The following is a 23,768-nucleotide window of genomic DNA, read 5'->3' on the forward strand; positions in this document are numbered from 1 at the left end:
ACAGCACCTTTATGTACGCATTACTTGGGGTTTGCTGCCATAAAGAATTGTAAACTGATATAGATTGTTGAGTAAGAAGCAGGATGGTATAATGAAAAGAAGATGGACTTTGGAGTCAGAATGTCATAGGTTCAAGTCCCAACTCCATATTTAGTTTGACCCTGGGAAAGTTGCTCAGTCTCTGAGGCTTGGATTTCTCATTTGTAATAATCTGTCAGTTTTCTTTCTGCAATAAGTGTATTAATACCTACCTCATTAATAGGACTTTGGTGGGAATTCAAGTTCATTATCACATGGTATGAAAGCACCTACATAGGACAGTGTCATGGTGGATGCTCCATAAATGTTAGTTGTCTTTCATTCCTAAATGAAAATGAAAAGTGATGCTTGTTGCTTTGGGGTTTTGATTAGAAAAAGGGTAAAGGGGCAGACTAATTTGGAGACAGTTCTTGTGGGCTAGATGTAAAGTTATCAAGGTCTGGAGTAGGGTGACAATTGTGGAAAATGATAGGCAGGGTCAGACTTGAGAGTTGCTGATAAAACATCGGTAGGACTTGGTGAGTGAGGAAGCATGTTGGAAAGACACTTTGTTGTTAAACCAGGCTTGAATTCTGACTTTGTCACTTAAAACTGTATGACCCTAAGTCACTTTGCTTCTGTATCTCAGAGTAATTCCTACTTTGCAGCATTATTGGGAGAATTATAGATAAAATAGCTAAAAGTACATGGCACATAATGGGAGCTCAGTGAGTAGAAGTTGCTATAATGACTACTGTTAATGATTGATTGGAAAAGGTGTGTTGGGGGTAAGAGATTGATGAAGGAGACAGGAGGCTAAAATCATAAGCTGGGAAAATGAGGATGGAGGTGGTATTGATAGTAATAAAAGGGAATTTAAAAGAGTTGAAGGATATTTCAGTGTGATACGAAATGCAGTTGTTGAATATATGAATGGAAAAGCTCTTCATGCAGCAGAACATGCAGTGCAATTGTAGAGGGGCTAAGTCAGGGCAAGACATAACAGATTTGAGTTTAGTCTGGATAAAGGTGATTCTTTAGAAAGGGAATGGAGAGTGTATAGAGGAATAAAAGCAGAGTGTTCAGGACTAAGTATTGAGTAATGCCACTGGTTAAAGGGTAGTGAAAAGAATAACAGACTACAGAAGGTAGACAGAAAAAAATGTGTCAAAGACTTGGGAGGTGAGAAAAAAGTCCAGTCTTAAGCTGACAGAGGAAAGAAGAATGTTAAATTCAGTTATGAGATTGAGTAGCATGAAAATAAAGGAACAGGGTTTGACCAGGAGAAGGAGCAAAGGTTTTAAACAGTTCTTGGGAGCTTCCTAAATTCCTGTATGAGATATACATGGTGTTAACAGCACTTGGCGATATGGTGTCATCTCTTTCTGAAGGCAGAAGCTGCATCTGTTGTGTGTTCTCAAGGCATCTGCCTAGTTCTTCATGTGGTGCTTTAAATTCTTGAATGACAAGGGAGCTCAAGGCTGTTGTGTGACATTCTGGATATTGAGGAGATCACTTTCTTGGTTTTATTAGATTATGATGAGGATGACTATGATGCTGATTGTGAAGACATTGATTGCAAGTTGATGCCTCCTCCACCTCCACCCCCAGGACCAATGAAGAAGGATAAGGACCAGGATGCTATTACTGGTGGTAAGTAGAGACTGTCTATTTTTGTCTAAGGAGCAAGTTCCATTCCTGGTCCAAATTTTTGGCATGCTCATAGGGGGCTATCAAAATTAAGCTGCTAGGAAAGGACACAACTTCTAGAAGTGATTCATATAATTTTCAAATTTCAGTATTAAAGGGAAATTTTACTTTTAAAACATTTGACAACAGTATTTTAACATGCGCTCAAGGAAAAGTAGTTTAGGTCAGTGTGGTTCTCAAATCTGGCTGCCCATCAGCATCACCTTGAGTCTTTAAAAAAAATACAGATTTCTGACTCTCACCCTTGGAGAATCTGATTCAGAAGATCTGAGGTAGAGCTCAGGGATTTCAGAGAATTCCCCCAAGTAATTTCTGATGCAACTGATCTGTACTGGTATTTGGAAACTACCTGTTTAGATGACTCTCTTTAAAAGAAATGATTAAATAGGAAGGCACCTAGAATGTGTATAAGTCATTTAGAGCCAGCTGTCAGAGTCAGAGATTTCAAAGGCAGGGTCTTTAATGATCATCTCACCTATTCCTATGTCTGCAACAGCAGTAAGTAACCCTGTTCTAGGCTAGAAGATTGGGGAAGAGCAGTGTCTTTGATCTCCTGTATTTTGAGGCTTATGTCAACCTAAGTGTCTCCTATTAGAGTTTTAAGCCATTTCCTTCTTAGTCTGCAGGCTAAGTAGCATTTAGTAACTTTGTGGCATAGATCTTATTTTATGCTAAATAATTTCATTGTTACCCTGTGGACTTAAAAAATCTCTCCAGTTTATGGGTCCCTGAATCGGACATAAGGCCTGACTGGTATAAAAGTGTTATGTAATTTTTCTATTGGTCACATTTCTTTAACCTAATATACTTACAGAAAGTAGTAAATGTAGTAATAGTGTTTGTTTTCTCTCATCACAACCCCAGGGTACCAGGTACAAGGTGAGTTGGGGATGGTGGGAGATAATGAGTTGGAATGAGTTTTCTGGGTTGCATACTAGTAATCTGGGTGCTTGGAACTATATCCCCTGCCACTGAGCCATGCTTAAGCCTAGAGTGGGTGTTGGCTGAATTTGAGGAAATATGCTCACAGTTACATGCCAAAGGGGTTTCTCTTCCTTGTTGCAGTGTCTGAGGATGGAGAAGGCATCATCTTGCCCTCCATCATTGCCCCTTCCTCTTTGGCCTCAGAGAAAGTGGACTTCAGTAGTTCCTCTGACTCAGAATCTGAGATGGGACCTCAGGAAGCAACACAGGCAGAATCTGAGGATGGAAAGCTGACCCTACCATTGGCTGGGATTATGCAGCATGATGCCACCAAGCTGTTGCCGAGTGTCACAGAACTTTTCCCAGAATTTCGTCCTGGGAAGGTACTTTCTGTGGAGAATGCCCACATTGCAAACCACTGCCCTCTTGTAGATACTGAGTTGTGTTGTTAAGATACTGAATATGGAATGGGTAGAATCTAAAGGTTTCCTTTTTTTAAGTTTTGTGCATTGATAGTACATGTGATTTATATAGTTCTCATTAGAAATTGTCCTTTCTGTTTTAAAAGAACTAGTCCAAATTATTAAGGAACACTTTACTTTCTTGGTAGATGTTATAAATCTGAGTTCAGCATTTCTTGATCCCTCCCTCACAGTTGAGTAGAATCCTCAAGGGAGTTTCCAGACTCAGAGCTACTGTTTTCCTATCTGACATTGAGTCTCTGACATAGAAGCATGTTTTGTGTTCTAGGTGTTACGCTTCCTACGTCTTTTTGGACCAGGGAAGAATGTCCCATCTGTTTGGCGGAGTGCTCGGAGAAAGAGGAAGAAGAAGCACCGTGAACTAATACAGGAAGAGCAGATCCAGGAGGTGGAGTGCTCAGTAGAATCAGAAGTCAACCAGAAATCTTTGTGGAACTACGACTACGCTCCACCACCACCTCCAGAGCAGTGTCTCTCTGATGATGAAGTAGGCAAAGTAGAGATCTGGAATTAAGATCTAAGAGGGGAACAAATGAGTTCTCCCTAGCTTATGTCTAAATTGAAAATAATACCTTAGCAGGCAGTGTCCTGTGCTGATTATCATTAAGTAATCACGATTTCAATCCCAGTGGCTGTCCCTTCCCTGTTGTAATAGAAAAGTATTGGGGGCAGGCAGATGGTGATACACTGATGAGTAGGAAAGTTGAATGATAGAGTATGCCATGATATACCTCCATTGTTTACATTCTAACTGCAGTCCTGTTCAAGAATCATCCTTATGGCTCCTCTAAGTTCCCCTCCTGCCTGTTAACTCCCTGTAGCCTTAGGGCATCTGGGATCAGGATATCTTCCTCCCCTTCTACTTTATTCTGTTACAGATCACAATGATGGCTCCTGTGGAGTCCAAGTTTTCCCAGTCAACTGGAGATACAGATAAAGTGACAGACACCAAACCAAGAGTGGCTGAGTGGCGTTATGGTCCTGCTAGACTGTGGTATGATATGCTGGGTGTTCCTGAAGATGGCAGTGGGTTTGACTATGGCTTCAAACTGAGAAAGATGGAACTTGAACCTGTGATGAAATGTAGAATGATGGAGGTAGGTAACACTGGTATGTAAGAAAGGAATCACTGTGCCCAGAGCCCTATCAGTTTTACTTTACTTTTCAACTGGGGAGACACTAGGTAGGGTTTCCTTGGTGGGAGATTGAGGTGTCCAAGCCTTTTGTTTGGTGTGGTATATCACCCTGGCAACTTGGCCCCACTGCAAGGATTCTGTTTGTGAGATGAGTGCTGCGCCAGACTAGGAGTGGGAGGAGGCAGATACCCTTTCGTCATCAGGTTCTTCTCTCAAGTCAGAGACCACATTTGATGTATCTGTTGTGGGATTTGGAGTGGGAACTCTGACGAGTGACCATTCAGGGATTTGTTGTTCCTCTCCTACTTGTGTAGGACTTCAGGAAACTTGAGGAAAGCAGTGGCACTGATCTTCTGGCTGATGAAAACTTCCTGATGGTGACACAGCTGCATTGGGAGGATGATATCATCTGGGATGGGGAGGATGTCAAACACAAAGGGACAAAACCACAGCGTGCAAGCTTGGCAGGCTGGCTTCCTTCCAGCATGACTAGGAATGCCATGGCTTACAATGTTCAACAAGGTGTGCATCTATGCCCGCTGTGTCCAGCACAAACTGTCCTTCATCTCAGTCATCTTAAGTAGGCTTAGCTGTGATCTTGGCTGCTGAGGGACAGTGAAATGTTTTGGATCTGAGCCCTGATTCTAGTCTGTAATTTTTTTTTTACACTGTTAATGAGCTAGGTTGGACTCTGATTTCTCATTAGAAAAATGTGAAAACTACTTTGAAGTTAAAGATCTTTCTGAACTGTAACAATGCTTTTATCTTTATAGTCTACTTTTGTTTCCAAAGGCCCTTTATCTTTATCATTCTAGAATTTGCTTTTTTCCTCCTTAAATACACGTGGACACTCAAAAAAGGTATGCTATGCTTAATGTAGAAAACTTTGAAGATACAGTACAGTGTCAAAAATCACTGGTAATCCTACCATCTAGAGACTATCAGCTTTAACTTTTTGGTGTAATTTTCTTTCAGTTTTCTGTCTTTTGTGTGTATGTAGCTGAACTCATTCCTATAGGTACAATTTTACATGTTGTGCTTTTCACGTAATGTAATATTATTTTACGTCATTTAAAGCTCTTCATAAAAATGTTTAATGACATGGGAAACTCATTTTAAATGGAAAAAACCCCCAGATATGAAGTGGCATATTTGATACCCTGTTTGCATAAGTGAAAAAGAAAAACACACTATACAAACAGAAAGTTTACTAAAAGGGAATATACTATGGGATTCACAGTGGTTCCTTCTAGTTTGTAAGATCACAAACAGCTTTGCAGTTTTCTTTATACCTTTCCTGTATTTTCTAAATTTTCTTGAGTTAATCTGGATTTCTTTTATAATTCAGAGGAAAACCAAAAATGTCTTCTAAATCTAAGAAATAGTTTTTTTTCTTTTTCCTTCCCTTCTATCTAAACACTTTATTAGTTACATAGCAGTCATACATGGATGTTTTCATAATTTACCAATAATTATTGTATTTTAAATATAATATATTTTACTACATTTATTGTTAGCATATTTTACCATCATTTATTACCATAATTTATTTAATCAGTCCGTTATTAAACATTTAGCTGTTTAAATTTTGACTATTATAAAAAAACATTGCAGTGAACATTTTTGTCTGCAACATTTTTAACAATACACTGTATCCACTAGGTTCCTTTTCAGTAGCCACATGAGTAACTACTAGCATTTGCTCCTTTTCCCTTTGCTAGAATTGAAGGGGGCATAAATGTTTTGTTTGTTATTGTTTCCTCATGTTTTGACTAGGTTTTGCAGCAACCCTGGATGATGACAAACCTTGGTACTCTATTTTTCCCATTGACAATGAGGAGCTAGTGTATGGACGCTGGGAGGACAATATCATTTGGGATGCTCAGGCCATGCCCCGGTTCCTGGAGCCTCCTGTTTTGACACTTGATCCCAATGATGAGAACCTCATTTTGGGTATGGTACTGGCTGGGTCAGTGTTTCTCCTCCATAATTGACAGCTTGCTCTGCTAATGTCTGGGGCAGGAGCAAATCAGAAGGGTTGGGAAGGTCAAGACTAGAAGCTTCTTGATAGCAGTTTGAGACAGCAAAGTTGTGGCTGTCAGTTTCTAGTATTTGTGTATTGTTTAGGGAAAACTCATAAGGTAGGAATGTTGGAAAGTAGTACCTTGGAGATGTCAGGAGTGTAGTTTGGTTGGAGTTAATTATGGACTAGAAGTGGTCTGGAGAAGGATGAGAAATCTGGTTAGGAATTGCAAAGGTGTCGGTAGGAAAGGTGAATCTTCAGGGATAACAACTCCAGGGTGACTTTTGTTTCCTCAGAAATTCCAGATGAAAAGGAAGAGGCTACTTCTAACTCTCCCTCCAAGGAGAGTAAGAAGGAATCATCTCTGAAGAAGAGTCGAATTCTGTTAGGGAAAACAGGAGTCATCAAGGAGGAACCACAGCAGGTCTGTGAAGGGAAAAGGGGTTTGGTGTTTAGAAGAACAAAGAAAGGTAATGGAGAAGGGTAGTCTGACTAAGGTTTGATGATGTATCATTAGAACATGTCTCAGCCAGAAGTGAAAGATCCATGGAATCTCTCCAATGATGAATATTACTACCCTAAGCAACAGGGTCTTCGAGGCACCTTTGGAGGAAATATTATCCAGGTAAAAGTAGCATTTTTTCTGTGGTGAATGGGAACCACTGCTTTCTTCTGATGGAGGATATGGGTAAATCTTGCCTAGGCTGGAGTTTAATTTGAACCCTTATATTTCTGTCTTAGCACTCAATTCCTGCTGTGGAATTACGGCAGCCCTTCTTTCCCACCCACATGGGGCCCATTAAACTACGGCAGTTCCATCGCCCACCTCTGAAGAAGTACTCTTTTGGGGCACTATCTCAGCCAGGTCCCCACTCAGTCCAGCCCTTGCTAAAGCACATCAAAAAGAAGGCTAAGGTTGGTTATCTTGGTTAGAAGAAAACAGCTATAAAAGACATTGGAGTACAAATGGGGGGAGATGGACTGGATATTAGATGATACTAGGAAATTATTTATTTTCTTAGATGTGATAGAATGTTATTGTGGTTATTTAGGAGAATGTCCTTGGGAGATGCATGTGAAAATGCTGTGAAGTGCCATGGTAACTGCAACTTTGAAAAACGGTTCAGCAAAATCTATTGAGAGATAGTTACAGATAAAACAAATATGGCAAAATATAAAGTTACATCTAAGTGGTGGGATAATAGGTGTTCATAGTTTTGACTTTATGTTTGACAATTTTTGCTATGAAGTTGGGAAAAAAAAAGGCAAGTAAAAGTTTTTGATGTCTCAGTGAACAACATCACTCTGTAATTATTGTCCTGTCAGTAGCTGTACCGTATTGTCTTTGTTCTCGGCAGATGAGAGAACAAGAGAGGCAAGCTTCAGGTGGTGGAGAGATGTTTTTCATGCGCACACCTCAGGACCTCACAGGCAAAGATGGAGATCTTATTCTTGCAGAATATAGTGAGGAAAATGGACCATTAATGATGCAGGTTGGCATGGCAACCAAGATTAAAAACTACTATAAGCGGGTGAGTCTGCTCAGAAAATCTTTGTTGTTAGTATAGCTGTAGTTAAATATCCAGTGATCATATGTGAACGTGTATTTTGTTATTTTATACTAGAAATTTATTGGGAGGAAGGAATGATATCCATTTTGCAGGTAGTACTATTAGTAGAATGCTATGCTCATAGAATATTTTGTGTAGGCTTATTGATGATATTCTGGGATAGTAACTGGGTCTGCTGCATTCCTTATAGAAACCCGGAAAAGATCCCGGAGCCCCAGATTGTAAATATGGAGAAACTGTTTACTGCCATACATCTCCTTTTCTAGGCTCACTCCATCCTGGACAATTACTGCAGGTGAGGAATTATTTCCTGTTGTAACTCTTTCCTAAGGAAATTGACGGATGAGGAGCTAGTCAGCCCGGAAAGGACCAATTCTAGTTGATTGAGATACTATTTATACATCAAATATGGGAAAGAGCAATATAAACTAAAAATGATTATAATCCAAAAATTTTTTGCATCTTTTTATTGAAACTGGCTCCTTATTATGTTATTCAGTAAGTTAAATTTGAAATAGTTTTTTGAAAATACATAGTGGTAAGAAGTCCAGAAACATCTGGGTGGCATAGGGAAGTCAACCTGGGATTAATAATTTACTATAGGGACTTCCCTGGTGGTCCAGTGGTTAAGACTTCACCTTCCAATGCAGGGGGTGCAGGTTCGATCCCTGGTTGGGGAGCTAAGATCCCACATGCCTCGGGGCCAAAAAACCAAAACATAAAACAGAAGCAATATTGTAACAAATTCAATAAAGGCTTTAAAAATGGTCCACATTAAAAAAAAATCTTAAAAAAAATTTATTATAGTTAATTTATGAATGTTTAATTTGTATGTGTAAGATGGGTATGTTTTGATTATAGTAGTCGTGGTCATTTTGAGTATTGAACCACCCTGAACTGTGCTACTTACAGTCCCCAGCTGTAGTGAAATGGTTTTTTCCCCTCTTTGTTCTGATGGGTATAGAGATGCCCTCTGCTAACCTAGCTTTTACATATTTTGTTAAGGGAAGGTACAGAGGTCCACAAATGATGTGAGGAAATCTTTAGCACTCTTCTACCTTGTCCCCCCCCCCCCACTCCCGCCCCACTTCATTTCTCTTGGCAATCTTAACCATTTTACCTGCTCTTGTACCTACTTTATTCCATTGTTTCTATTGCTTATTCTCTTAAAACATCTACAAAGCACATTGTTTTTTTATCCTTTACATCTGTAGTCCATTTCCCACCAAATTTTGAGTATCACCTTCATACTGTTCCTGGAGTTCCTATCCCTGTAACTTTCTATTGAGATTTTCTACCAGTCCATCCCCTTCTTTTGTGGCTACTTTTGTAGTCTCTCAGAGAGATCCTTTTTTACCTTCCCCTGTAACTCTTTTCCACATTTAGAATTTTCTTTCCACACCTATCTATTGAAGATCCTCCCTCTTTTCTACTTTTCTGATTTTTTTGAGAAGTCTTTCCTTAGAATCACAGGTTCTTGTGATAGTTGATCCTCATCTGGCTGCTACTTAAACAAGCTCAAGTGTTTCTGTCCTGCATGTTTGGTCTGTCTTTTCTAGCACACTTTCTAATTCATTAGTTGTTTTTGTTGTTTTATTTTTTTATTAATTTACTTAACAAATGTTTTGATCTCACATATTATGTCAAGGGCTATGCTAGGTCTAGGGTAGTAGTATGGTACTTGTTAGTTTATAAAGTGATTTTCATATGTAATCTTTATAGCAATCGTGTGAGGTATAGGCGTTTTAAATATCTCCATTTTGTAGATGAGGAAAATTAAGCTCATAGATATTGAGTAATTTATCTGACATCATACAGTGAGTAGCAGAGCCAGTGTCATCTGAATCCAAATCCTGTAGTTTCCCCACTATTGACTCTTAAAGGTAGCCGGTGGGTAAAAAATTATCTGTCTAATCCCATTTGATATTCCATGTTATAATTTGTTTACGTTATTCGATACACCTTAGATGGCATAATGGGGATAGAGAGCAAACAAGCTTGATTTTCCTTTCTCATTAGTTTACTAAATTTCCAGGGTTTCTCTGTATATAACTTTTGTGTTTTTATTTTTGTTAGGCATTTGAGAACAATCTTTTTCGTGCTCCAATTTATCTTCATAAGATGCCAGAAACTGACTTCCTTATCATTCGCACAAGACAAGGTTACTATATTCGAGAATTAGTGGATATTTTTGTGGTTGGACAGCAGTGCCCCTTGTTTGAAGTTCCTGGGCCCAACTCCAAAAGGGCCAATACCCATATTCGAGACTTTCTCCAGGTAAGAATGAGAAGATAGGGAGGGGGTCTGGGTGTACGTAAAAGGATATGTGGATTTGGGGGCACACCAGGAAAGATCAAAACACATAGGGGATTAGCAGGGGAAGGGGCCCTGGGGAGGACTTTTATCCTAACTTTGCCAAATTAAAAAAAATTCGGTTTGTTGGGCAGGTTTTTATTTACCGCCTGTTCTGGAAGAGTAAAGATCGGCCACGGCGGATCCGAATGGAAGATATAAAAAAAGCCTTTCCTTCCCATTCAGAAAGCAGCATCCGGAAGAGGCTAAAGCTCTGCGCTGACTTCAAACGCACAGGTCATCAGTTGTGACTGATTATATGTCCTCTCTGCCTCTCTCCAAGAAAGGAATTAGGGCTTCCAGTTAAAAGGATAAACATACAGTTAATAAAATAGAAAAAAATAATAAAGTCATCAAAAGGAGGTAGCAAATCTTCTAATTATGGAGGCTCTGATTACTATTTAATTTTTTTTTTTTTTTGCTATTTAATCTTGCCTGTCAGGAAATTCAGTGTGATTGTTGGATGTCTTACATGAGATGTAGGAAACCTAGCAGCAGGGCTTTTCTTTGCCGGACAGTCAGGCTAACTGTGGCTAGGCCTGATACCTTCTAGGACATTGCCTAGTTCAGTCTTGTTTTGCCATCCCTGTTGGCTGTCAATGAAAGGGCCTTTGGAATTCAGAATGGTCTCATTTTCTCTATCTTTTCTAGGCATGGACTCAAACTGGTGGGTGCTGAAGTCTGATTTTCGTTTACCAACTGAAGAGGAGATCAGGGCTATGGTGTCTCCAGAGCAGTGCTGCGCTTATTATAGCATGATAGCTGCAGAGCAGCGGCTGAAGGTGAACACCTTCCTCTTAGGCACTACTTATGCCTATGGGTTTTTTTCAGAGAGATGAGGATGAAGACTTTTCTCACTGGCTTACGAATGATGGTTACTAGATTATTACCAATTATTTATAAAGTCAAACTGTATGATGTACTCTGTGTACATCAGTTCTGGGGTAAACTGCATTGTAGCTAAATACCAGTGGGAAGGCTTAGTGAGGGACTTAGGGCATATTGTTTTGCTTTGAAAATGGTTGCTCATTCATTTGGGTGGTGGTTTTAATCTCTGTTCTTTGTAAGACAGGTGTGTTAGCAGGGAAAGTACTTCTTAGTTGTTTTCCATAGCCTTCCGGGTGGGCAGAGATGATGATGGTGCTGGACATGTGGTTTAGAGAAGCATAATGTCCTTATCAGGCCAAAATAGGAAAGATCTAGCTGGGGTGGGATAGCACAACTCTGTCCCACTGAGTTAATGAGCATCTCTATTCCGCTTCCTTATGGGCCTTAACTATCCACATGTATTAGCCTAAGGATGTAGAATGGTGATAGGTACGCCTAAGACTTTACAGAATCCATTCTTTATGCAAAATGGGCTTTGGTGTTCTGTACTTGGTATTCAGTGAAACTTGTGCTTTGTCTTACGCATGGATTTGTCCTCTCCAGGATGCTGGCTATGGTGAGAAGTCCTTTTTTGCTCCAGAAGAAGAAAATGAGGAAGATTTCCAGATGAAGATTGATGATGAGGTACGGCTTTAATCTTTATTAATACATCCCATTTATCCTTTTTTTAAAAAACAGCTTTATTGAGATGATTGACATACAATAAACGGCACATGTTTAAAGTGTACTATTTGGTACGTTTTGTTGTATGTTTATACCTGTGAAATTGTCGTGACAAGGTAATGAGTGTATCTGTCACCCCCAAAAGTTTCTTCGTGCCTCTTTGAAATCCCTTTCTCCGCTCTCCTCCCTTCTCTCTACCCTCCCTGTCCCTTGACAACCACTGATGTGCTTCCTGTCACTATAGATTAGTTTGCACTTTTTAGAATTTTAGATAAATGGAATCATACAGTTACATGTACTCTTTTTTTTTAATTGTGGTAAAATACACAAAATTTACCATCTTAACCTTTAAGTGTGTAGTCAGTAGTGTTAAGTACATTCACACTGTTATACAACCAATCTCCAGAACTCTTTTCATCTTGCAAAACTGAAGCTCTATTACCCATTAAACAGTAATTCCCCGTTTTTCCCTCCCCCAGCCCCTGGCAACCACCATTTTACTTTCTGTCCCTATGAATTTTACTACTTTAGGTACTTCACCTAAGTGGAATCATACAGTATTTGTTTTTATATCACTGATTTATTTCATCTGGGATAATATTCTTAAGGTTCATTCAGGTTGTAGCATGTGTCAGAATTTCCTTCCTTTTTTTTTTTTGAGAGTTTTTGTTTTGTTTTTTATTATCTTTGGCTGTGTTGGGTCTTTGTTGCTGCACACAGGCTTTCTCTAGTTGTGGCGAGCAGGGGCTACTCTTCGTTGCGGAGTGCGGGCTCTAGGCGTGCGGGCTTCAGTAGTTGTGGCGCATGGGTTCTAGAGCGCAGGCTCAGTAGTTGTGGCGCACGGGCTTAGTTGCTCCACGGCATGTGGGATCTTCCCGGACCAGGGCTCGAACCCGTGTCCCCTGCATTGGCAGACAGATTCTTAACCACTGCGCCACCAGGGAAGCCCTTCCTTCCTTTTTAAGGCTGAATAATATTCTGTGATATATATACACACACACATACACCATGGAATATTATTTTGGTTATCCATTCATCCATTGATGGACATTTGCATTGTTTCCACCTCTTGGCTATTGTGAATAGTGCTGCTATGAACATGGGTGAGCAAATATCTTTTCAAGACCTTGCTTTCAATTCTTTTGCATATATACCCAGAAATGGAATTACTGGATCATATGGTAACTCTATTTTTATCAATAGTTTTTTGAGGAACCTCCATAATGTTTTTCAAAGCATCTGCACTGTTTTACATTCCTATCAATGGTGTATAAGAGTTCCAACATCCCCACACTTTCGTCAGCATTTGTTATTTATTGTTTTTTTGATAAGTAGCTCTCTCAATGGGTGTGAGGTTGTATCTTAGTGTGGTTTTGATTTGCATTTCCCTGATGATTAGTGTCTTTTCATGTGCTTGTTGGCCATTTGTATGCCTTATTTTGAGAAATGTCTGTTCAAGCCCTTTGCCCATTTTTGAATTGGGTTGTTTGCTTTTTGTGGTTGAGTTGCAGGAGTTTATATATTCTGGGTGTTAACCTCTTTTCAGATATATGTTATGCAAATATTTTCTCCCATTCCATAGGTTGCCTTTCACTCTGTTGTGTCCTTTGTTGCTGAGAAATTTTAAATTTTGATGTAGTCCAGTTTACCTAATTTTACTTTTGTCGCTTGTGCTTTTGGTTCCATATCCAGGAGATCATTGCCAGATCCAGTGTCGGGAAGCTTTTCCCCTGTCTTTTCTTCTAAGAGTTTTACATTGTTAGTTCTTACATTTCAGTGTTTGTCCCATTTTGAGTTAATTTTTGTATATGGCGTAAAGTAAAGGTCCACCTTCATTATTTTGTACATGGGTATTCTATTTTCCCAGCACCATTTGTTGAAAGTGTAAATTTTTTCTTGTCTGTGTTCTTCACTCTAATTATGTTGAGATTCATCCAGGTGGTTGTGTGTATTAATAGTTTGTTCCTTTTATTGCTGCATAGTATACCACAGTATGGATGTACCACAGTTTGTTTAATCATCTGTCAAAGGGCATTTTGGTTGTTCCCAGTTTTTGGCTATTATGAATAAAGCTGCCTTAAATATCCATGTATAAATCTTTATATGGACATACATTTTTTTGGGGGGGTGGTAAATACCTAGAAGTGAAATTGCTGGGTTGTATGGTAACTCTGTTTTACCTTTGGAGGAACTGCCAGACTTTTCCACAGTGGCTGCACCATCTACATTCCTACTAGCAGTGTATGAGGGTTCCAGTTTTCCAACATCCTTATCAACACTTGTTATTTTCTATTTATTATTATTGCTATTATTATTATTGCCCGCCTATAGTGGGTGTGAAGTGGTCTGTCATTGCAGTTTTAATTTGCATTTCCCTGATAGCTAAAGATGTTGAGCATCTTTCTATGTGCTTATTTATCATCCAGTTATCTTCTTTGGTTGAGGGTCTATATCTCTTTTGCCCATTTTTATTTTTAATTAGTTGTTTGTTTTCTTCTAAAGTTTTGAGAGTTCTTTATGTATTCTAGGTCCGAGTTCTTTATCAGGTATGTGATTTACAAAGATTTTTCTCCCTATCTGAGGCTTGTGTTTTAATTATCTTAGCAGTGTCTTATGAAGAGCTGAAGTCTAACTTGTAAATCTTCTCCTTTGTTGCTTGTGGTTTTGGTGTTATATGTAAGACATTTTAATCTAACTCAGGGTTGCAAAGTTTTTTTCTTATATTTTCTTCTAAAGGTTTTATTGTTTTAGGTCTTATGCTTAGATCCATTTTGGGTTAATTTTTGTTTAGGGTGCAAGGTGTAGATTAAGGTTCATTTTTTTGCATATGAATGTCCAGTTATTCTAGTACCATTTGTCAAAAAATTAAATGATCTTTTAAAACAAAAATTTGGTCATATCACTCTCTTGCCCAAAGACTTCCTTTGGGTCCTCATTTCTTTTAGGAAGAAATCCTTAACATGATTCATAAGGCTCTACATGATTTTGGTCTTGTATTGTAATACAACTCTCACCTCCTCTCATCTGTCACTGCCCATCTTATACTCTAAGCTCCAAACATACTGAAGTTCATTCAGTTCCCTTAATTTCTTTCTGCTGTCTTCTAGGATTTTGCAACTGCTATTCTTTCTGCCTAGAATGTTTTCTCTCCACTCCTCTGTCATCTGACCTTCATTTACAAGTTATATTCTCCTGGAAGCTTTCCCCGACTCTTGCCCTCACTCCCACCCTTCATTCAGATTGGATCACCATCCTTTCCTTCTTTGTGTACATACAGCACTTTTTACTTTCCTATCATGGCACTGATTATGCAGTATTGAATTTGTTGGTTTATTTGTCTCTCCCTCACTAACATGAGGTCCTTGAGAAAGTAGTGCTTGACATGTGGTAGATATTCCATAAATATTTGTTAAGTGAGTGAATGATTGTCAGTGAGGTCAGGCAGAGTGACTAAAGAAGCATTGTTGTACTATTCTTTTGAGGTTGGAGTTAACAATGAGTGGATGTCTAAGAATTTCCAAAATTAAAGATTCTGTTGAATGGCCTTCAAGATTGAATCTTGCGTAGAGAATTGGCCTCTTTCTAGCTAATAATTTATACTCTTGACTGGTCTGTTTGGACAAGCACATTCCCCTTGTCTTAACTGCCTGATTATTTAATGGGGTTGCTGAACACTATTCAGGGTCCTAGGAGAGGACAGGCCTTTTTGACCAAACCAGTGGCAGGGGTAGAATACACTTTGATTTATTGCTGCTGGGATTGGGGCCAGTGCTTTTGTAAAGCATGCTTATCATCTAATTGTGAGAGTCATTCTGAAGAAGGCGTTTGAGCAATTGGGCAGTCAAATGTGGTCATCAATCTAACTTAACTCTTTGAGCATCGTGAGGGTGGGGGCAACACTGTCTTTGAGAACTCTCAGTCAAACCCAAGGGATATGGGGCTGAAGGGGGTACCACTGTTCCACATATTCCTACTTATACTGACTGAGATCTTGACCTCTATTTATTATCATGATTTAAGTACCATAGGAAAGAACAGCAGGCTGAGTACTGGGCAGCTTTATGTAACTATTGATCTCTGTGGACAGTTTAAGAAAGCATCAAATTGTACATTATTGTAATTATCCCCACCTTCTAAGTATGGCTAGAGCAAATGTTTCCCACCACCCTTTGAATCTTTTTCTATACCTCAGGTTCGCACTGCTCCTTGGAACACCACAAGGGCCTTCATTGCTGCCATGAAGGGCAAGTGTCTCCTGGAGGTGACTGGGGTGGCAGATCCCACAGGGTGTGGTGAAGGATTCTCCTATGTGAAGATTCCAAACAAACCAACACAGCAGAAGGTGAGACTGTCTGAATTTCTAGAGGTTAAAAATCAAGGGAGGAAGAAATAGAGGTTAAGGAATGGAGATGAATGGGTGGGGATCTGGAAAGCCATTAAAATGTTGACAGGATGACTTAAATGCCTACCATAAAGAGTTCAGCTTACTAGGATTCTCTCTTGTTTTGTTTCTGAGGTAGGATGATAAGGAGCCTCAGCCAGTGAAGAAGACAGTGACAGGAACAGATGCAGACCTCCGTCGCCTTTCACTGAAAAATGCCAAGCAACTTCTACGTAAATTTGGCGTGCCTGAGGAAGAGGTGGGTGTGGAAGAGGAAGACTTACAGGCTCCTAGGGACTTTGTATAGAGGGGGAAAAGCTTGGAGGCAGATGCTAGGAACTAATCTGGAGAATTTTGTAGGGTAGGTTGTGGTAAACTGGATCTTAGATACTTTTTCAGGAGTTAGCTTTCCCAAAGCTTTCTGTTTAACCTGCTTTGGGTGATTTCATTGTTGTTGTGTTTTTTGTTTTTTTGGTTTTGGTCTAACTCTCTAACCGTGTACCCTGGTTTGTCCTTTGAAATCCCTGAATGATTTGTGTGTGTGTGTGTGTGTGTGTCTCTTGTAGATTAAAAAGTTGTCCCGCTGGGAAGTGATCGATGTAGTACGCACAATGTCAACAGAACAGGCCCGCTCTGGAGAGGGGCCCATGAGTAAATTTGCCCGTGGATCAAGGTTTTCTGTGGCTGAGCATCAAGAGCGTTACAAAGAGGAATGTCAGCGCATCTTTGACCTGCAGAACAAGTGTGTTGTTTTAGTGCTGTAGAAAATCCAAGCTGGAAAGGGGAGGGGTCCCAGACATTATTTTATACTGAAGAGAAGGTCACCTAATAAAGTGACTAGTGGTCAGGTATCTGAGATTTCAGGGTGGTGTCTATTCATAATACTGCTAGAGTACCTACTCCCTTCAAAGCAGCTTGGCAAAGGTTTTGAATGGCAAGAACTGCTAGGTTCCATGGCAACTTTTGTGGCCTACTTGGACCTGGCAGCCATTACAGTGGTGATAGGCAACAGTAGGCTTAGTGGTTAGAGGATGGTAATGCCCTATTAAAAATGACCAATGTACTGATTTGTTTCTCAGGCTTTTTCCAGGAATTGTGAAAGAGTTGCAGTACTATTTCATATTTTGAACTTGCCTTGTGACTAAATTTCTGGGAAAACTTTGTAGAGCTTCTCTGTTCAGGGTCCCATGTCTTAGTGGATTTTGAATATTTCTTTTTTAAGGTTGATTTCTCAATTTCCTACTCTTGCCTAAACTAAAACTATTTCTTCAGTTGTTTCTACACGTTTATGTTTCCCTCTTCTTAACATTGTTTTTTCTTTTTAGGGTTTTGTCATCAACTGAAATCTTATCAACTGACACAGATAGCAGCTCAGCTGAAGACAGTGACTTTGAGGAGATGGGAAAGAACATCGAGAACATGTTGCAGAATAAGAAAACCAGCTCTCAGCTGTCACGTGAGCGGGAGGAGCAGGAGCGGAAGGAACTGCAGCGGATGCTACTGGGTGAGGGTAGTGACTTCACAGACAGACAGACAAGAAAAAGAAAGATCAAGAAAGTGTAAATAACCACGCTAATAACTGAGGTAAAGCTGGAGGCAGAAGAAGTAGGGGATGAGTGTAGGGAAGCCTATAGATGAGGTAGAGAGATTCTGCAAACTGGACTCTAGGTTTGTCTGTGGGGCACAAATTGAAGAGATGCTGCCAGTCCACTACTGCCTCTGTCTGTATTAGGCCTGGCCAAGCCAGGGCTATCAGTGCTGTACATCAATTGAGTTTTCTGGGCATTCATCCTAGAGGGTAAGAGTTTTTAATACAGAATCTGTGGATGAATTGGGGGGTTGTTCATGAACCCTCTGAAATCACATGTACAATTCTGTGCAAATGTGCCTTTTCTGAGAAGATCCATGGCTTTCAGAAGATTCTCAAAGGAGTCTTAGACCCTAAAAAGTTTAAAATCACCAACCCAAAATTGCATAAGTTGACGGTGGGAATGAGAAAGGCCTAAACTGGTTTGGGATTTGGTCACTGGGAATGAAAAGAGGAGAAAAATCAAAGGGACCTTAAGATTTCACTCTTGCTTGCTAGAAAGATGGTGGTGGTACCATTGATTAAAGTAGTAAATTTCAGAAAAAGAAGCAGGTTTAAGAAGGAAAGGTGTAATATGTGGTGTTTGAGGTCCCCATGATACTCCCAGTATAGATGTCAAGCAGGCAGTTGAAAACTTGGATGTAGATACTGAGAGAGAGGATAAAGGCTGAAGATGAAGGTTTAAATGACTATTTTCACTCACAGTAGTCTTTCCTTTGTTTCCTCTCTGTAAAAGCTTTGTGTAATTCTGTTGTTCTGGCTACTTCGTAAAGATGTGATAAAGCCTTTCCTCGAGTGTGGTCCTGGACCAGCAGTATCTACATCACATGGGAGCTTGTTAGAAATGCAGCATCTCAGGTCTCACCCCAAACCTACTGAATTAGAATCTGTATTTTAACAGGATCCTCAGATGATTCCTATTCATTCATATTAAAGTTGGAGAAGCATACTCTAGGCCTTGAGACTCTGGATTTTTTCTGTGGTGCCATCTATTTCCCGTGGGTGCTTGGGTGCTTTTCTATAATGTGACCATCAACTGCTTCCTGCTTGGACTTTCTTCTTGAGCTGTTTTTCAGAGGAATCAGAATACAGCTACTGCTCTTCTGTCCCCTATATAACAAACGTGTGTTTCTTTGAGATCCTTTCAGAACTTTCTGTACTTACAAGAACGAGAACACTGACAGTGGTAAAATGAAGTCAGGAAAGGACATCTCAGTGTATTCTTGGGGCTGGTGGTGACTGATGCTTTCTGTAGAACCATAGTTCTGTGGCATGTTGAGCTTCGGGGTCTCCACTCAACCCCAAGAAAATGGCCATTTGGGTGGTAGGGGGAATGTGTGGAAATCTTTTTCTGCCTTGCAGCAGCAGGCTCAGCAGCAGCAGGAAACAATCACAGAGATGATGACACAGCTTCTGTGACTAGCCTTAACTCTTCTGCCACTGGCCGTTGTCTCAAGATTTATCGCACGTTTCGCGATGAAGAGGGGAAAGAATATGTTCGCTGTGAGACCGTCCGAAAGCCAGCTGTCATTGATGCCTATGTGCGTATACGGACCACAAAAGATGAGGAATTCATGTGAGTTTGACTCCCTCCCCACTTTCCAGTGTGATAAGGAGAATGATAATGATGGGGAAGGGAGTGAGGGTGGATGCTTGAGTTTTTTATATTTTTAATTTTTAATTTTTTTTATTTTTTATTTTTTGAATATTCTTTTTTTTTTCCACACCCACACACTGTATTTTGGCTTTTTTTTTTTTTCAATTTACTTGTTTTGGCTGCATCAGGTCGTTGTTGTGGTGCGCGGGCTCTACATCGCATGCAGGCTTCTCTCTAGTTGTGGCGCAAAGGCTTAGTTGCCCCGCGGCACGTGGGATCTTAGTTCCCCAACCAGGGATCGAACCCACATCCCCTGCATTGGAAGGAGGATTCTTAACCACTGGACCACCAGGGAAGTCCCCACACTGTATTTTATTTTTACAAGAGATAAATAAACTGACACCAAGCATTGTAAATGGATGACCACAATAAAAGCAACAATGATTGCAATTACCAAACACGAAACACTCATACTATGTCATAATATTGACATTCAATCCAGTAATCCTCCACTGTAACAGCTCCTTTACTTTGCAGTGAAAATTGATTTGTATATTTTTTGCCTCTGAGTCCTTGTGGGATTTTTTTTTGGGGGGGGGGATTTTTTTTTTATTCAAACAAAGTCACAAAAATTATAATCATCCTCATCAGTTCACTCAGTCCCATGTAATTAATTTTTTTTTGTCTTGATCTTATGTTAGCACTTTTATGAATTCATCAGTTTTCCATTAGAGTTCTGAAAATGCTTATTCATTCAGTTCAGCAGTATAGTCAGTTACCAGAAACCTGTACTTGTCAGAGTCTTTTCCATGAATTCCTTGAAGATGAAACCCTTTTATAGGAACATTTTTGCAAAAGCATCAGAGTACACCCAGAACTGTCTGTAAATGACAAAAGACTTAAAAATGACCACGGTTAAAGATTTGATGAAAGTTCATAATAATGCAGTTGAAAAGGTAATTTAGTTATTTCTGAGATATACATTTTAAAATAATAACTAGAATTATGACTTATAACATTATACCAGAACATATAAGATTTTTAGAAATTTCATGTAATGTCTGAAACATTTATATTAACGTATTTCCATACAAATAACCCAAAGAAAGTTTAGTATTAGTTGTTTTTTTTTGTTTGTTTGTCTGTGTCTCAACTTCTGCCCTGCAAACCAGTTCATCTGTACCATTTTTCTAGGTTCCACATACATACGTTAATATACGATATTTGTCTTTCTCTTTCTGACTTACTTCACTCTGTATGACAGTCTCTAGATCCATCCACGTCTCAACAAATGACTCAATTTCGTTCCTTTTTTTGGCTGAGTAATATTCCATTGTATATATGTACCACAACTTCTTTATCCATTCGTCTGTCGATGGGCATTTAGGTTGCTTCCATGACCTGGCTATTGTAAATAGTGCTGCAATGAACATTGGGGTGCATGTGTCTTTTTGAATTATGGCTTTCTCTGGGTATATGCCCAATAGTGGGATTGCTGGATCATATGGTAAATCTATTTTTAGTTTTTTAAGGAACCTCCATACTGTTCTCCATAGTGGCTGTATCAATTTACATTCCCACCAACAGTGCAAGAGGGTTCCCTTTTCTCCACACTCTCTCCAGCATTTGTTGTTTGTAGATTTTCTCATGATGCCCATTCTAACTGGTGTGAGGTGATACCTCACTGTAGTTTTGATTTGCATTTCTCTAATAATTAGTGATGTTGAGCAGCTTTTCATGTGCTTCTTGGCCATCTGTATGTCTTCTTTGGAGAAATGTCTATTTAGGTCTTCTGCCCATTTTTGGATTGGGTTGTTTGTTTCTTTAATATTGAGCTGCACGAGCTATTTATATATTTTGGAGCTTAATCCTTTGTCCGCTGATTCATTTGCAAATATTTTCTCCCATTCTGAGGGTTGTCTTTTCGTCTTGTTTATGGTTTCCTTTGCTGTGCAAAAGCTTGGAAGTTTCATTAGGTCCCATTTGTTTATTTTTGTTTTTATTTCCATTACTCTAGGAGGTGGATGAAAAAAGATCTTGCTGTGATTTATGTCAAAGAGTGTTCTTCCTATGTTTTCCTCTAAGAGATTTATAGTGTCCGGTCTTAGATTTAGGTCTCGAATCCATTTTGAGTTTATTTTTGTGTATGGTGTTAGGGAGTGTTCTAATTTCATTCTTTTACATGTAGCTGTCCAGTTTTCCCAGCACCACTTATTGAAGAAACTGTTTTTTCTCCATTGTATATCTTTGCCTCCTTTGTCATAGATTAGTTGACCATAGGTGCGTGGGTTTATCTCTGGGCTTTCTGTCTTGTTCCATTGATCTATGTTTCTATTTTTGTGCCAGTACCATATTGTCTTGATTCCTGTAGCTTTGTAGTATAGTCTGAAGTCAGGGAGTCTGATTCCTCCAGCTCCGTTTTTTTCCCTCAAGATTGCTTTGGCTATTCGGGGTCTTTTGTGTCTCCATACAAATTTTAAGACGATTTGTTCTAGTTCCATAAAAAATGCCATTAGTAATTTGATAGGGATTGCATTGAATCTGTAGATTGCTTTGGGTAGTATAGTCATTTTCACAATATTGATTCTTCCAATCGAGGAACATGGTATATCTCTCCATCTGTTGGTATCATCTTTAATTTCTTTCATCAGTGTCTTATAGTTTTCTGCATACAGGTCTTTTGTCTCCCTAGGTAGGTTTATTCCTAGGTATTTTATTCTTTTTGTTGCAGTGGTAAATGGGAGTGTTTCCATAATTTCTCTTTCAGATTTTTCATCATTAGTGTATAGGAATGCAAGAGATTTCTGTGCATTAATTTTGTATCCTGCAACTTTACCAAATTCATTGATTAGCTCTAGCAGTTTTCTGGTGGCATTTTTAGGATTCTCTATGTATAGTATCATGTCATCTGCAAACAGTGACAGTTTTACTTCTTCTTTTCCAATTTGTATTCCTTTTATTTCTTTTTCTTCTCTGATTGCCGTGGCTAGGACTTCCAAAACTATGTTGAATAATAGTGGTGAGAGTGGGCATCCTTGTCTCGTTCCTGATCTTAGAGGAAATGCTTTCAGTTTTTCACCATTGAGAATGATGTTTGCAGTGGGTTTGTCATATATGGCCTTTATTATGTTGAGGTAGGTTCCCTCTATGCCCACTTTCTGGAGAGTTTTTATCATAAATGGGTGTTGAATTTTGTCAAAAGCTTTTTCTGCATCTATTGAGATGATCATATGGTTTTTCTTCTTCAATTTGTTAATATGGTGTATCACATTGATTGATTTGCATATATTGAAGAATCCTTGCATCCCTGGGAGAAATACCACTTGATCATGGTGTATGATCCTTTTAATGTGTTGTTGGATTCTGTTTGCTAGTATTTTGTTGAGGATTTTTGCATCTATATTCATCAGTGATATTGGTCTGTAATTTTCTTTTTTTGTAGTATCTTTGTCTGGTTTTGGTATCAGGGTGATGGTGACCTCGTAGAATGAGTTTGGGAGTGTTCCTTCCTCTGCAATTTTTTGGAAGAGTTTGAGAAGGATGGGTGTTAGCTCTTCTCTAAATGTTTGATAGAATTCACCTGTGAAGCCATCTGGTCCTGGACTTTTGTTTGTTGGAAGATTTTTAATCACAGTTTCAATTCCATTACTTGTGATTGGTCTGTTCATATTTTCTGTTTCTTCCTGGTTCAGTCTTGGAAGGTTATACCTTTCTAAGAATTTGTCTATTTCTTCCAGGTTGTCCATTTTATTGGCATAGAGTTGCTTGTAGTAGTCTCTTAGGATGCTTTGTATTTCTGTGGTGTCTGTTGTAACTTCTCCTTTTTCATTTCTAATTTTATTGATTTGAGTCCTCTCCCTCTTTTTCTTGATGAGTCTGGCTAATGGTTTATCAATTTTGTTTATCTTCTCAAAGAACCAGCTTTTAGTTTTATTGATCTTTGCTATTGTTTTCTTTGTTTCTATTTCATTTATTTCTGCTCTAATCTTTATGATTTCTTTCCTTCTGCTAACTTTGGGTTTTGTTTGTTCTTCTTTCTCTCGTTCCTTTAGGTGTAAGGTTAGATTGTTTACTTGAGATTTTTCTTGTTTCCTGAGGTAGGCTTGTATAGCTATAAACTTCCCTCTTAGAACTGCTTTTGCTGCATCCCATAGGTTTTGGATCGTCGTGTTTTCACTGTCATTTGTCTTTAGGTATTTTTTGATTTCCTCTTTGATTTGTTCAATGATCTCTTGGTTATTTAGTAACGTATTGTTTAGCCTACATGTGTTTGTGTTTTTTACGTTTTTTTCCCCTGTAATTCATTTTTAATCTCATAGTGTTGTGGTCAGAAAAGATGCTTGATATGATTTCAATTTTCTTAAATTTACTGAGACTTGATTTGTGACCCAAGATGTGATCTATCCTGGAGAATGTTCCGTGCACACTTGAGAAG

The 23,768-nt window shown here is 39.1% G+C and overlaps 1 protein-coding gene across 15 annotated transcripts in view; it reads left to right on the forward strand.

The window, feature by feature from the left end:
- Positions 1–23,768, forward strand: part of TAF1 (TATA-box binding protein associated factor 1) — an 82,343-nt gene that overhangs the window by 3,329 nt on the left and 55,246 nt on the right. For 11 of the 15 annotated variants that reach the window (XM_061179339.1, XM_061179331.1, XM_061179325.1 and 8 more), the window contains exons 4-23: positions 1,552–1,671; positions 2,794–3,035; positions 3,403–3,621; positions 4,013–4,231; positions 4,585–4,792; positions 6,047–6,223; positions 6,590–6,717; positions 6,811–6,918; positions 7,035–7,208; positions 7,652–7,825; positions 8,055–8,159; positions 9,941–10,141; positions 10,312–10,453; positions 10,868–10,998; positions 11,648–11,728; positions 15,960–16,109; positions 16,288–16,407; positions 16,715–16,890; positions 17,474–17,652; positions 19,099–19,312. In XM_061179339.1, the coding sequence (XP_061035322.1) occupies positions 1,552–1,671; positions 2,794–3,035; positions 3,403–3,621; positions 4,013–4,231; positions 4,585–4,792; positions 6,047–6,223; positions 6,590–6,717; positions 6,811–6,918; positions 7,035–7,208; positions 7,652–7,825; positions 8,055–8,159; positions 9,941–10,141; positions 10,312–10,453; positions 10,868–10,998; positions 11,648–11,728; positions 15,960–16,109; positions 16,288–16,407; positions 16,715–16,890; positions 17,474–17,652; positions 19,099–19,312 (3,268 nt within the window). Of the gene's footprint in view, positions 1–1,551; positions 1,672–2,793; positions 3,036–3,402; positions 3,622–4,012; positions 4,232–4,584; positions 4,793–6,046; positions 6,224–6,589; positions 6,718–6,810; positions 6,919–7,034; positions 7,209–7,651; positions 7,826–8,054; positions 8,160–9,940; positions 10,142–10,311; positions 10,454–10,867; positions 10,999–11,647; positions 11,729–15,959; positions 16,110–16,287; positions 16,408–16,714; positions 16,891–17,473; positions 17,653–19,098; positions 19,313–23,768 lie in introns of those variants that run through there. The other 4 variants (XM_061179327.1, XM_061179329.1, XM_061179326.1 and 1 more) reach the window with 3 other exon arrangements.

Source organism: Eubalaena glacialis, chromosome X, assembly GCF_028564815.1.
Source record: "Eubalaena glacialis isolate mEubGla1 chromosome X, mEubGla1.1.hap2.+ XY, whole genome shotgun sequence".
Taxonomy (NCBI): domain Eukaryota; kingdom Metazoa; phylum Chordata; class Mammalia; order Artiodactyla; family Balaenidae; genus Eubalaena; species Eubalaena glacialis.